We start from the raw sequence: 13,248 nt of genomic DNA, 5'->3' as shown, positions 1-13,248 counted from the left end.
GAAGAAACTTATTGTGTACAAATAATATACTTTAAATACAAAATACTTGGTAAATATACAGGTGTTCATGGTAAAATTTTCCTCAAATTTGCTATGTCAAAAGAGTTTCATAATGTTAGAAAAAAGGAAGCAATGAAAAAGAAAACGTACTATCAGTGCTGATTCCCATTTTTTAAAACATGAAATAAAGTTTGTTATGAAATTCAAATGCCAGAGATGACTTACCTTCCATAGTATAAACACTAATAAAGCAAGCATCAAGATCCCAGCGAGAATAGCCACTAGGATGATCCACCAAGGTACTCCCGAATACTGAGCTACAGTCTTTGAGGGAAACACAGTCACACGAACCTACAGGGCAGAAAAGAAAGCAGCATTACTACATACTGCGGCAAGAGTTCATGCCAGGAGTTTATGGTTCTAATTCTGCTTTTGAATATATTTTGGACAATGCAGCCTGTGAATGGATGAGATGACTTTCTGATGCAAGATCCTTTCTCTTAACAGAATATTGCTTCAAGAGACATTCCTTGAAGATCTTTCCCCAGAATGTTGAAAATGCTGGGTTGTATTCTGACAAAGTGGTTACTTCTTTGTTAATTTATCTTTAAAAAAAAAATTATTTTGTTATCAACACAAGTAAACTGTATAATGAACCCTTATCTATTCATCATCCTGTTCCAGCAATTATCAATACACAGCCAGTCTGTGTATCTATCTAAACAAATTGCTCTCAAAAAGATACCCAGTTAAATAGATCTAACAGCCAGTCTGTTTGTTCTATCTATCTAACCTGGTATCTTTTTGAGAACAATCATACTTCTTTTTTTTTTTTTTGGAGACAGGGTCTCACTCTGTTGCCCAGGTTGGAGTGCAAGTGGTGTGACCATGGGTCACTGCAGCCTCAACCTCCCAGGCTCAAGTGATCCTCCAACCTCAGCCTACCAAGTAGCTGGGACTACAGACGCATGCCACCACGCACAGCTAATTTTTTAAAAAATTTTTTGTTGAGACAGGGTCTCACTATGTTGTTCACAAAGTGCCGGCTTCAAGTGATCCTCCTGCTTTGACCTCCCAAAGTGTGGGGATCATAAGTATGAGCCACCTCACCTGGCCTATACTTTCTTTTAATTAATTTTCAGGAATGGAAAGAAAAGGGCCAGTTTAGGCACAAGTAGCCAACATTCCTCATTTAGACTTTAAAGATGTTGTGAAATACAAAAATAGGGATGGGGCTGCATGACTGATGGACACCATTTTACCTTTTTCTTAGGATATCACACTAAAGACCCTCATAAACAATAACATTTCCTGAAATGGCTTGGTGCCATCTTCTACAAAAAGGTATATGAACAAACTAAACCCTGGACCCACTCAGAGGCAGCTTAGCGCTTAAGTTGCTCCTGCTGCTGCTAAGCTTAAACTCTAAACATAGGATAGTTTGCAAATATCAATTAAATAGAAATAGTGTTTACTCAGAAACCTAAAAAGCTGCTTCTGGCAATTCCAACAACTCAGTTACATGGGTTTAGAATGCAAATGAACTTTGTGATACCAGGAACTATTTTTCAAAGCATGTTAAAGACCTGGTGATTACTGTGAACATGATTTTGTAAACTACACTGATTAGAGATCTACTGGTTTGAAGTTTCTGATATTTCTGAATTAAGAGAATGTAAAGTAAGGGGAAACAAAACTCAGGGGGAGCATTTAACTTCTGAGAAGTGTTTTCAGTCAAATATTGTATGTCCGTATTGAACCCTGGATGCTGCTATGTCTACACTGTGCTTCAATACTTCTATGCGGTGGTGTTTTTCTTTAAAAAATCTCTCATCAAAGTACTTCCCTTTCCACTTCTAGGAAAGTTCCTCAACCTCACCTGACTTACAAAAAATACTTAAAAGCAGTAAAACTGCTTTTCTTTAAACATTCAATAGACAGCAATCCCATCTTGAGATTTAGCCAATTATACTGATGGTAACAGGCAGGCATAAAACACCTTTATCAGCCACCATGTTTCCTGTTATGCTCTAAATGAGGTTTTCTACAAGCTCTGAGCCCCAAGGTGGCCTCGTGGCTCACTTCCCCTCTCCTTCCCTCCCCTGACAGAGAAGAGATTACTGGGTTCAGCACAGGGACATCTACAAAGAAGAGGAGACAGGGACAGACCAGTGAAGCAATAGAATAGTTATGTGGTTGGTAAGCTGACTACAATGAAACAAACCAAATAGATGATTTCAATTAGCCTAAATTGTATCTTGTTTAACTTTGTTGCCCTATTATCTAACACAAGGAAGGTATACAGTGTATCCTTAGGGCAAGGTGGTCATGTGGAAGGGCCATCCTCATTTGTAAGAAAAAGTTCCAAGTAAATCTGGAAGTGGAGAGTGGAAACTGGTCTTCGGCAAGGAGAATCAGCTTTATTATAATAACATTGTGCACAAGTGTCTTTAAAACAGCTGACAATAGGGGAAAGCCACCCCCATAAATGGTTGGGATCCAACATTGTTAACAATTGAGCAAAGTAATTTTTGATTTTGCAGCCTGGAGTGGCAGGGTGTATGGGAATCCAGCTGAAGCTCTAAGCCCCAGGCCTGGCACCATTCAAACCAGAACTTCCACATATTGTTAACTCACTGGGCATCGAAGACTGAGGACCAAAGTCAGGGACTGGGTTGGCTACACATTTAAAGGGCAGATGTGCTCTGTGGTTCTGGAGGGCGAGAGGCCAGTCAGGAAGATTTTATTGGTTGTTTGCTTAAACTGTCAACTGAAGGTTTTTTTGTTTTTGTTTTTGGTATGACAGTCATTCTCCAGCTGGGATTGAGAACAAGGGGAAGCTGGCCATAGAGCCAGATGGCCAAAGATGGAAGACAAAGGGTGGGCTGTGATTCCCAGAGCTCCAAGCCTTGATCTGTCTTGTCACACCAACTGTTACTGATGAACAGGTGAGTAGAAACTACTGTAGAGCTTTACAACTCCAAAAATAATTTCTTACCTTTGGTTTCATTACAGTGTAGTTATTTCCATGGGGATGACACACACCTGTGAAACTCATCCACCATGTGCCCATAAGGGGAAGAGGGATATAAGCTCTGTTGATGCATTAAATTCGATTACCAGTGAGCAGTGCTGAGACTACATTAGCTTGTCAACTGCCAAAATACCTTCTCTGAATTACTCTGTAATGTACCACCCATTGTTCTCATTGAACTTCAGTACAGGAAGTCACCCAATGAAGGGATTTTCGTATCTTTTACAAAATTATCTATTAAGGACATCATCCACTCTTGGTGTTTATCATATAACAGGCCATCTTATAAAGGATCCGTATCTTAAGTTGTTCTCTGAATTTAGAGCCAAAAGGGAAAATCTTATTTCCCTGAAGAATTACGCATTTTTTTGGTCATTTAAAAAAAATTTTTGACAGCCAGGAAGCTTGGATACTCTCTACTTGCTTCCTTAGGGATAAATGGGGACAATATAAATACAACCAATAAACAATCCCCCTCAATTTCCCTGGCTAATTTGACAATGTTATCCTGGTTCTGTCTCCTACAGCATATTCTTAACAGTTGACACTGTATCTTACCCAACTTTGCATCTCTAGCATTTAGCACAGGGAAGGCATACATGTGTCTTTCATAGGTATTTATTAACAAGATGGATTTAATTTAATTGATGCTAAAATATAGCATGGCTTACTGGCTCAATTATGTGACTTCTGCTCTCCTTGACTTCATTATAATAGTGTCCTAATTTAAAAGTGTTTTTTATTGTTTGTTTTGAGACAGGGTCTCACTCTGTTGTCCTGGCTGGAGTGTAGTGGCACAATCTTGGCTCACTGCAGCCTCGACTTCCTGAGCTGAGGTGATCCTCTCACCTCAGCCTCCCAAGTAGCTGGGAATACAGGCATGTGCCACCCCACCTGGCTAATTTTTGTATTTTTTTGTAGAGATGGGGTTTTGCTATGTTACCCAGGCTGGTCTCTAACTCCTGGGCTCAAGCAATCCTCCTGCCTTGGCCTCCCAAAGTTTAACTGTGTTTTATTAAAAGATGAACACAAAACTCTTGAAATTGGTTGGGTTATAAAGAAACAAAAAAGTTTTTTTTGCTTTTTTAAGCCAAATTAAGCTTAGATCTTCAAGCCCAGAAAAACTACAGCTTAAACTACTCAAGAAATGTGCAGATACGACATCTGAGCTATTGTATTTCAGAAATCACAGAAAACAGAAAAGGTGTCAGAAGACTAGAGGTTAAGAAAATGTCTCAATTTTCGAAAGACATGGGTTCTAGATATGAGACCAGTAACCCATTCACAAATCTACCAATTTGTGAAGACATCAATTCCCATTGGGAGGCATGAGTTCTCCAAGCTCTAAGAACATAAAATGCCCAAGAGAACCTCACTTTCATTTGTGACCCAGTCATTAGACTGGACACCAGGGCCCCCAGAGTTCCATCATCTTCCAGAAGAAGAGAGCACTTGAAGAGGAGACATCAGACCCAAGGTCTGGTCTCAGCTCTACTTGCTGGTCGGGTGACCCTGAGGGGGAGATATCTTTCCTTGGATTCAGTTTTCTTATCTAAATTTGAGATTTGGGGACTTTAAGGGGACCAAGTGTCACAGAGTCAAAGAACAGAAGCCCTGAAGTCAGACAATTATGGGTTTCAATCAAGGGTCTCAAATTATATCCCCTCTGTGAGTCTGCTTCTTTGTTTGTAAAATGAGTACAATGTTTACCCTTGGCATTCTTCTGAAGTTTAAATGATAGAGTATAAAGTATCTAGTAAGTTGTAGACATTTTATTAAGGCTTCATTAATGTTAGTCCCTTCCCTCTAAAGTGTTCTCTGTCTAGCTCTGAAATCTCAGTGATTTTCAGAGTTGCTGATTTACAGTTATAGAAAGCTATACCTGCTGCCTTTATAGATGCAGAGAAAGGATCCTTAGGGAAGGTGTGGTTTATTTGAAAGTCTGTTATGATGCCTGTTGATATGTCCTGGAGAGACCGGGACAGTGCTGGTTGATACCACTTATCCAGCAGCTTGCCCAGTACAGCATTTGTCTCAGGCAAATGTATCCCTGGGGCTGGGTGCAGTGGCTCACACCTATAATCCCAGCATTTTGGGAGGCTGAGGCAGGCGGATTGTTTGAGTCCAGGAGTTAAAGACCAGCCTGGGCAACATGGTGAGACTCTGGCTATACAAAAAAAACTGAAAAATTAGCTGGGCATGGTGGCATGCCTGTGGTCCCAGCTACTCAGGAGGTGAGACAGGAGGATTGCTCGAGCCCAGGCATTCAAGGCTGCAGTGAGCCGTGTTTGCGCCACTGCACTCCAGCCTGGGTAACAGAGCAAGACTCCATCTCAAAAAACTAAATAAAAACAAAAATGTATTCTTGTTTGGATAATAAATCATAAGGACCGCTGTATTTCAGAAAACAGAATGATTAGGGAGGCTTCCTGAATTTTCAGCTAGCTAAATGACTGAAGAAGCCAGAACATTTCCATAAGTAGACTGGCAGATTAACTAAGAACAGTAATTCGCAGTATTTCTTTCTCCAGTCTTTTTTGCAAAACATTCCCATTCATGATTCCCACCATGACATGCAGTCATTCTGCCTCAAAATCTTTATACAAGTCCCTGTGAGTTCTAGACTCCCACAGGGAACCCCTCACTATTGGTTCACTACAAGGTTCTACACCTAGTCCTATTCAACATATTTGTCATTACCTGGATGAAGACATAGAGAACATGCTTCTCAGTTTTTAAAACTTTCAGAGATAGAAAGTTGAGAAAGCAAATGATGAAGCAAGATTCAAAATTACTTTGCAAACTGAAACAATGGACCCAAAGCAAATCGCATAAAATGTAAGGATACACTTAAAGGCATACATTTAGATTTTTACAAATAGCTCAAGGACAGGATACTGGCAACACAGCTTGACAACAAATTCTGATGAAAACACCTGGAAGTTTCGGTAGAACACTAACACAAAAATAGCAGCTGCTAGAAATTCAAACATGCTGCTCAGCAATGGTTTGAAAAAGCAAATGTTAGGTAGGTCTAACAGAAGTGTGGTGCCGAGATGCTGAGAGGTAAAGGCCCCAGGTAAGTGGGACCAAGCAGACCCCACCTCAGCTGCTCTGTCCACATGGGAATCACATTGCCCAGGAAGGGAGAGGCCAGGAGCCAGTTCAGCTGTGCCCAGTGTGACACATAGCTCAAGAGCTGGGTGCGTAAACTCTGAGAAGAATAAGAAACATCCAAGGAGGCATGACCATTTCCTTCAATTATTTGAGAGGCTGCTACATGGCCAAGAGAGAACTTATTTTAGACTTGTTTGAGGGGCATAACCAGGGACTCACAAGGTTCAGTTCAGGATTCAGCTATGAAGAGATCTTTTCTAATAATTACAGCTGGCCAAGGGATGGGCCATCACTGGGGCATTATACCAATGGCTGCAGCATTAGAGATGGTAGAAGACACAGGTTTCTAGAGGGCTGTGAGGTGCACCCATTCTCTGAATTGAGCCAGTAGTTCTCAAACCTGCCATGGGCACTGCTGAACTGGATGACCCTAGATTTACTTCTTTTTCTCAATGATTCTATTAAAATACAGCTTGCAGTGCCAGTACCTGAAGACAGTTTTCTCCGTAACGGGGCTATGAGGGAAATGAGCACCAAAGCACATGACTTCAGGACATGAGTGTGGGGTACATGGAAAAGAGACATGTCCTGAACCTGAATGAAGCTGGGGATGAAGCTGGGGAACCTTTCACCTGAGTGCCTGCATTTGGCAGCCTGATATTTTCAGCAGCAGCAGTCACATCAATGAAGGCTCGCATGAGAATGTCCAAGTAGTTCAGTTTGGAATATTCCTGTTTGGAGACAGTTAGTGAATGCATTAGGGAAGTGAAAAGTGTCCTAGGCAAAGGCAAATTACTTCCATGGGACAGCCTCACGCCAAGGTCATACCTCTAGAAATGTGCCATTCCATAACCTCGAGCGCAAAATAAGAGACGCCTTGCTGTCCAGCCCTCGCAGTGGGCATCTGATGTTCACACAGTTCACGTTCACGCTACAGTTCTAGAGAGAAAAGGAAGAATGGTCATCAAAAGACATCGTTCTGAAGAAGTCCTTCCCCTCATCCTCTCAAATATTCACAGCTCTTGAAAAATACTTACAAGAGTCTGGTATTTTCTTTCAGCAAATAAAGAAAATTTTCTGTTATCGTCTATCTGTTTTTCAGTAATTTCCCGTTTCTTTCTTGAGTTGTGAGACTCCTGAAAAAAATTATATCCAAAATAGTTCCAATTTATGTAATTCTTTGTCGCTACCATACAAGCCTCTTGAGCATATCCTCCCAAACAGTGCCACATTCACATAATCAACAATATTTGCCTCTCTCCTGCCAAAGGCACAGAAGTAAGTGTAAAACCAGCAAGTATTATCACTCTAAATTCAAGTTTATTGACTTACTCATAGGACTAAGTAATTCATTCCCACTCTGACCTTAAAACTCAGAGAAAGAGAAATATGCTTTCTTTGTTCCTCTGTATCCCCACCAAACTGTGGGCATACTGAGATCAGAGATCAAATCTTATTCCTGTATCCCTAGCCTCCAGCTGTTCCTAAAACATGGTAGTCAGCACATCTTGAAGGAATAAGTGACACTGAAGAACACAGAAAGAAGCAAAAAGACCCATTATATAGCTCATTCAGAGCACAGCAATGAAAACTAAGCCATACAAGAACTTTTAAAATTGCATTTTCCTTATAGCAAAGATTAGTAATAACGGATTATCTTGATTTTTAACATTGATGAGTAGAAGATCATGCTATAAGCCACCAACTCTGATCACTGATCATACCCAGTCACCTTAGAATTTAAAATAAAAGAAATAAACATGCAAACCTTCATCAAATTGGAACACAAATGATAGGCCAGTTATCTAAGCATGGAGCAATATAGAGAGAGGGGTTAACAGTACAGGCTTTGACATCAGGCAGAGCAGGGCTTGTATGTGGAATCTGTCTCTTAACACCTGAGTGACTGAGAGAGTTACTTGCTCTCTGAATCTTAATGTCCTCATCTGTGAAATGGTGGGGATAATGAAACTCCCTCATAGGACCATCCAGAGAATGAAATGAGAAAATGAAAACAAAATGCTTAGCATAGTTCCTGAGACACAATGAGTACACAATAAATAATTACTATTTTAAAAATAAGCATAAAAACCTTTCAAGGTTAACTTGCTAAGATGCCATTATCTTTTCCAATGAGTTTGGTTCTACTTGGAATGAACACTGGCTGGCCCCTGGATAATAGCAGCTACTATTACCCAGAAGCATCCCCCCAGTTCTCCTTATTATGTAACATACTGGGTCATGATGAAACATCAGAAAATACCATTTGCCTCAGCAAGCACTGAATGACTCTGCCTTATGTACTATAATGGTCATTAACCAGCAAAAATGCCTCAGCCTGCCTCAGTTACTGAACTAGAAAAGAGAAATTGTGACAACCAAAGAGAAAGTCAACCTGCCAGAATATGCCACTTTCCTAAGGACAGTAATGATTTTTCCCTAACAAGTTAGTTTCTCTAATTTGCATTTATGGAGACATTAGATAAATCTACCAACATACCTTTAGGTTCAGGACATTTATCTCATTTTGTGGCTCACAAGTTATCTTTTCCAATCCTTTGGATTCTACTTTCACCAAATAAAGCAACCATTTCCCATTGCTAATTTCTTTTGGCCACTGAATGTTCAAGGTTGCTGTGCCGAGGTTTGTAAGAGGTTTACCTAAGTTTATTACCTGTTAGAAAATAATACATATTATCTCAGTCTAATCTTCTCAATGTAAATTTAAGTAGCAGCTCCTATTACCAAGAGAAAGAAGCTAAAATATCTAATGTAATCCTTTAATAAAAGCACAGGCTCCAAAAATGGACTATAGATAGGGCATTCAAAATAAAGACTTGTGCCTAAAGATTTTTGTAAATAAAAACGAAAAGGTCAAAGGACAACTGATAGCTAACTCGTTCTAGGAACAACTGCTGTATGCAACAGAATCAGCAGTGTAGATATACCATGTTCTCAACATATGCCCAGGGAAAATCATGTGTGAATTTGTGAACTGCCCTGTAAGCACCCTGCTTGGCCAATGACAAGGCCTGGGCCAAGGCAGTGTACCAACAACCTGCTTCTGGAAAACCCCATCCACCGCAGAAATGAAGCTGCCTCTGTCCCAGAGGAGATTCTGCAAAACCATTAGGACAGCCATGAATATGAGAGTCCAAGCTGGGAACAGAGTGACGTCCTGCGGCAGAAGCCAAACACAGGAGGTAAGAGCCTTCTTGGTGTCGAGACTGTTCCAGAACCCAAAGACTTCTTTTCCAGCTGCACCTGCATAGAGATCATAACCACCACCACCACCTGCCCCAGCTGTGTCTGTAATGCTAAGAGACACACAGAGGAGAATTCAGCCTCTTCATTCTGCCGGAGTCAGGTGGGCCCATGCTTGTCATTTGAGGCTTTCACTACAGTGGTCACTATGCCTTCAGGAATGTGATTTCAGCCACACAGACCTAAACCCATGTGTGAGTTACGAACAGACTCTACCATATGTTTATGTTTATTCAACAGGACAGAGAGTCACTGTGATTGCCTACTTCTAAATGGTTCAGAGCCAATCACTGCCTTTCCTACAGGCATATACCAAATCTACATTCACCACAAAAACTGGGCTTGTGAAAAGTAGGCATACATTAATATTCTTTCAACCACAAGCAGTAAGAAAGATGACCTTATAAAGGAGGAAGGAATAAATCATAACGCATTCTAAACTGAACTGGATTCTGAACAGTGACAGTTGTTCTCCATCCTGGAGGATAAAATCTTTACTATAAGCCAGTATGTTCTTTAAAAGCTGGCAAACTAATTTTTAACTCATGATTTACTTATAATGCTTATTAATATTACTGATTTATTAAAATGACATACTCAAGACCATACCTAGTATATGTCAGCTTTTCGTATGATGAAAAGACCAACTGCTCCAACTTACCCTGAATTCATACTCTATTAAACTTCCCACTTCATCTTCAGATTTCATAGCTTGTTCACCAACTACTGTACCTCCAAAATACACCTGGGAAGGTTTAGCAACTCTGTCAAATTAAAAAACACCAGTTTTAATGAGGATTGTAAATGGTTCTTTCAAACACTGATTTGTTATGCTAAACACAAACACTTACCCCGAGACCGATAAAAGCAGTTCAATAACCACTTTTGCTTTAGCTGTAATTGGAGCCAAATTATCTTGATTGCTTGTTCTGAAAATGAAAAGGAAACAATAGGGTTGTATTTTACCAGTCAGTTTTCTCACTACAATTAGACTTCTTTTATGAGGTAGATCAGGGCCAATTCATTGACTGCCCATGTTTTCATGAAATAATTCTGAATGGAGAGGTTGATGTAACTCTTACGTTTCTAACTTCAGATTAATATCCAGATCTGGGGTGTCAAAGGTGACTTCAGTTGTACTTAAAACCAAATAAAAAGTGACCTAAAAAAACATAAATAGCTGTTAACACAGGCCATGCATATAGACACTGCAATGGTATTTAAAACAGTAAAATACAGTATATGAAGGCATCACCTACATTTGAATTTCTTTTAAAAGGATTTCCAAGCTCACAGTCAGCTTGTGAGCCATTCTGGTTGGCAACACAACTCAACTGTTTCTCCTGTAAAAGAAACACGCACTAGGTCACAATCCACTCATTTGCCACACAGTGTTGGTTTTTTCCCCTTTCACCTGGTTTCTAACAATACTTACAGGGAAAGCCCTCAGTTCTCTATATGCGGAATATGTTAAAGTGTCCGGAAACGTTGCAATCAGTTTAGCCTCATGGGCATCATCGCCATCTTTTGTGGGATTCCTTGGGTTGGAAGGGCTGTTTGTCACTGTTATTTCTAAAGCAATATCCTTCTGATCTTTTAGAACTAGTTCTGGTACACCTTTTTGACTATTGAAAATAAGAAAACAAGAACAAAAAGGCAAAGTCCTCAATACGTTTCCAGTAAACTTTCTTAACACAAAGCCACCATGAAGCCAGAATCATTTTTGCTAGTGCTACAGAACGATTCTTACATTGGTAAATAAGAAAATTTGTCTTGATTTCCTTCTCGGGTGCAAAATTTATATTCTAGTTTAAGGTTGCTGTTACATACATTGTCGTCTCCACATCCCTCTTTTAAAAAGTGAACCTGTAGGAAAACGAAACTATTGTCAATTAACACCATTCAGGACTCAGGAAGGCATTGATGTAGGTGACTGGCTATTCCACACAGTTCATTTCCCTGTGTGACAATTACCAATGCAGAATTCAAGCTTTAAATGTACTTTGCCACACATCAAATTTCCATTCTGTCCTTTAGTAATACTGTGTTTGAAGAACACTTTGACCAGGGCATGGAGGCAGTGTGGTATAGAAGAGTGTGACCCAGCAGCCACACAGATTTGGGTTTGAAACCCAGCTCTACCCCTTACTTAGCTAGCAAGTCACTTAACCTTTCAGAGTCCAAGTTTCATCATAGGTAACGTGGAGATACCACCATTCTAACTTTATAGGGCTACTATAATAAGTATCAATAATAATGATGATGCCAACGATTATAATACTCGATTTACATATCTTAACTCATTTAATCCTCACAACAGGCCTCTAAAAAGATACTATTATTATGATCCCCATTGTAGAGATGATGAAACAGAGAGCTTAAGGTCAGGTAAGCAAACGGCATACTAGCACCATGCTAATATGTTTTTGATAATCACACCGACAAATAGAAAATCATCTCTAGCTATGGAGCTGGGAATGTACATAAGAAATATTAACATGATAATAATAAAAGTACATGAAAGTATACAGAAATATAAGGAACTATATTTGGTGACAAAAATGATTGACAATATGCAGATGTAAGCATCAGCTCCTGAGACAGTGAGGACTCATTTCTGCAAAGCTGCCTCAGTAAGGCACCAGTACCAGGAGCCCCATAGTGGACAGACACTCATCATCGATTAGATTTTTTTTTTTTTTTTTTTTAAGATAGAGTCTCACTCTTTTTGCCCAGGCTGGAGTGCAGTGGTGCCATCTCGGCTCACTGCAACCTCCACTTCCCGGATTTAAGTGATTCTCCTGCCTCAGCCTCCTGAGCAGCTGTGATTACAGGCATGGTCCATCATACCCACTAACTTTCGTATTTTCAGTAGAGACAGGGTTTCACCATGTTGGCCAGGCTGGTCTCAAACTCCTGACCTCAAGTGACCTGCCCGCCTCGGCCTCCTAAAGTTCTGGGATTACAGGCATGAGCCACCACACCCGTTCATCATCAATCAGATTTTGAAAGCAAGAACATAATGCCAAATCAAGCTGTCATAGCTCCCCGGGCTAACCTTGCATCTTAACCATCCTAAACCCCTAGCAAACAGACCCTACCTCATATGAGGTATCCCGCAGGCCATCTAATATACATTTTTCTTCCAAAGATGACTTAGGCTATATTAGGCACTAAATGACTACTGTATGCTAATAATACTTTTTTGCTTTGCTGAATTTTGATATTCCTTGATTTTAATGTTCTGACTAGCAACATATTGCTTTCTACATTTCAGTGTTCTCAATGGTAAATAAAACACAATGTATTTTTCTTTCTATGTACAGCTAAAGGAGAAACAGTGTTAGAATATAAGCTCTACCATTTATAGTCTCGATAAGTTATAATGGCCAAAAATGAAGAAGGAAAATACGCTCTGGCCCCAAATTGTATTTCATGTTTTTATGTTTATTGCTAATTTGGGAAACAAGTCTTCTCTAACTTTGCATACATTAAAAACATATTAATACAAAAGAATGGCCTTTAAAGCAAATCACTAGTTCTTTTCCCTTCAAAGACATTTGATTTAGCATCATAAATGGCAAAAAACTTTGGCAAAATGAAAGTCAGAGGGACTTACATCAATATGAGCTGTCTTGGGTTCATCTGAATTCAGAATTGGAAGAACTTCTGGAAGTGAATTCACTCGCCTACGAGAGCTTGGCTCTTGGATCTCCACTGAAGCAGTTATGGGAATGGGACGCAGTTTATCTCTAATATTATCCTGCATGAAAAGCATGCAGTCAGGGTTAAGTGGGGTATACATGCTATTGGGGAATTCCAAAACAATGATT

General features: G+C 39.9%; 1 protein-coding gene and 1 long non-coding RNA gene across 5 annotated transcripts in view; one reads left to right on the top strand and one right to left on the bottom strand.

The window, feature by feature from the left end:
* The window catches only part of LOC103889981 (uncharacterized), a 68,174-nt gene extending 56,914 nt beyond the window's left edge, over positions 1–11,260 (top strand). For both annotated transcript variants that reach the window (XR_002914088.3, XR_002914087.3), the window contains exons 3-4: positions 2,807–2,948; positions 6,624–11,260. This is a non-coding gene — a long non-coding RNA (uncharacterized LOC103889981). The remainder of the gene's footprint in view (positions 1–2,806; positions 2,949–6,623) is intronic.
* Positions 1–13,248, bottom strand: part of ITGA6 (integrin subunit alpha 6) — a 79,638-nt gene that overhangs the window by 7,934 nt on the left and 58,456 nt on the right. For all 3 annotated transcript variants that reach the window (XM_054549497.2, XM_024243160.3, XM_063712619.1), the window contains exons 13-24: positions 13,035–13,178; positions 11,166–11,281; positions 10,851–11,040; positions 10,675–10,758; positions 10,498–10,577; positions 10,267–10,344; positions 10,077–10,179; positions 8,652–8,825; positions 7,189–7,287; positions 6,980–7,090; positions 6,784–6,882; positions 226–351 (exon numbers count right to left, since the gene is read on the bottom strand). In XM_054549497.2, coding sequence (XP_054405472.1) covers positions 226–351; positions 6,784–6,882; positions 6,980–7,090; positions 7,189–7,287; positions 8,652–8,825; positions 10,077–10,179; positions 10,267–10,344; positions 10,498–10,577; positions 10,675–10,758; positions 10,851–11,040; positions 11,166–11,281; positions 13,035–13,178 — 1,404 coding nt within the window. The remainder of the gene's footprint in view (positions 1–225; positions 352–6,783; positions 6,883–6,979; positions 7,091–7,188; positions 7,288–8,651; positions 8,826–10,076; positions 10,180–10,266; positions 10,345–10,497; positions 10,578–10,674; positions 10,759–10,850; positions 11,041–11,165; positions 11,282–13,034; positions 13,179–13,248) is intronic.

The sequence above is a fragment of the Pongo abelii genome, chromosome 11, assembly GCF_028885655.2.
Source record: "Pongo abelii isolate AG06213 chromosome 11, NHGRI_mPonAbe1-v2.0_pri, whole genome shotgun sequence".
In the NCBI taxonomy this organism is placed as follows: Eukaryota; Metazoa; Chordata; class Mammalia; order Primates; family Hominidae; genus Pongo; species Pongo abelii.
Note: the sequence above shows the minus strand (reverse complement) of the source record. Positions and strands in the feature narration are given on the sequence as shown.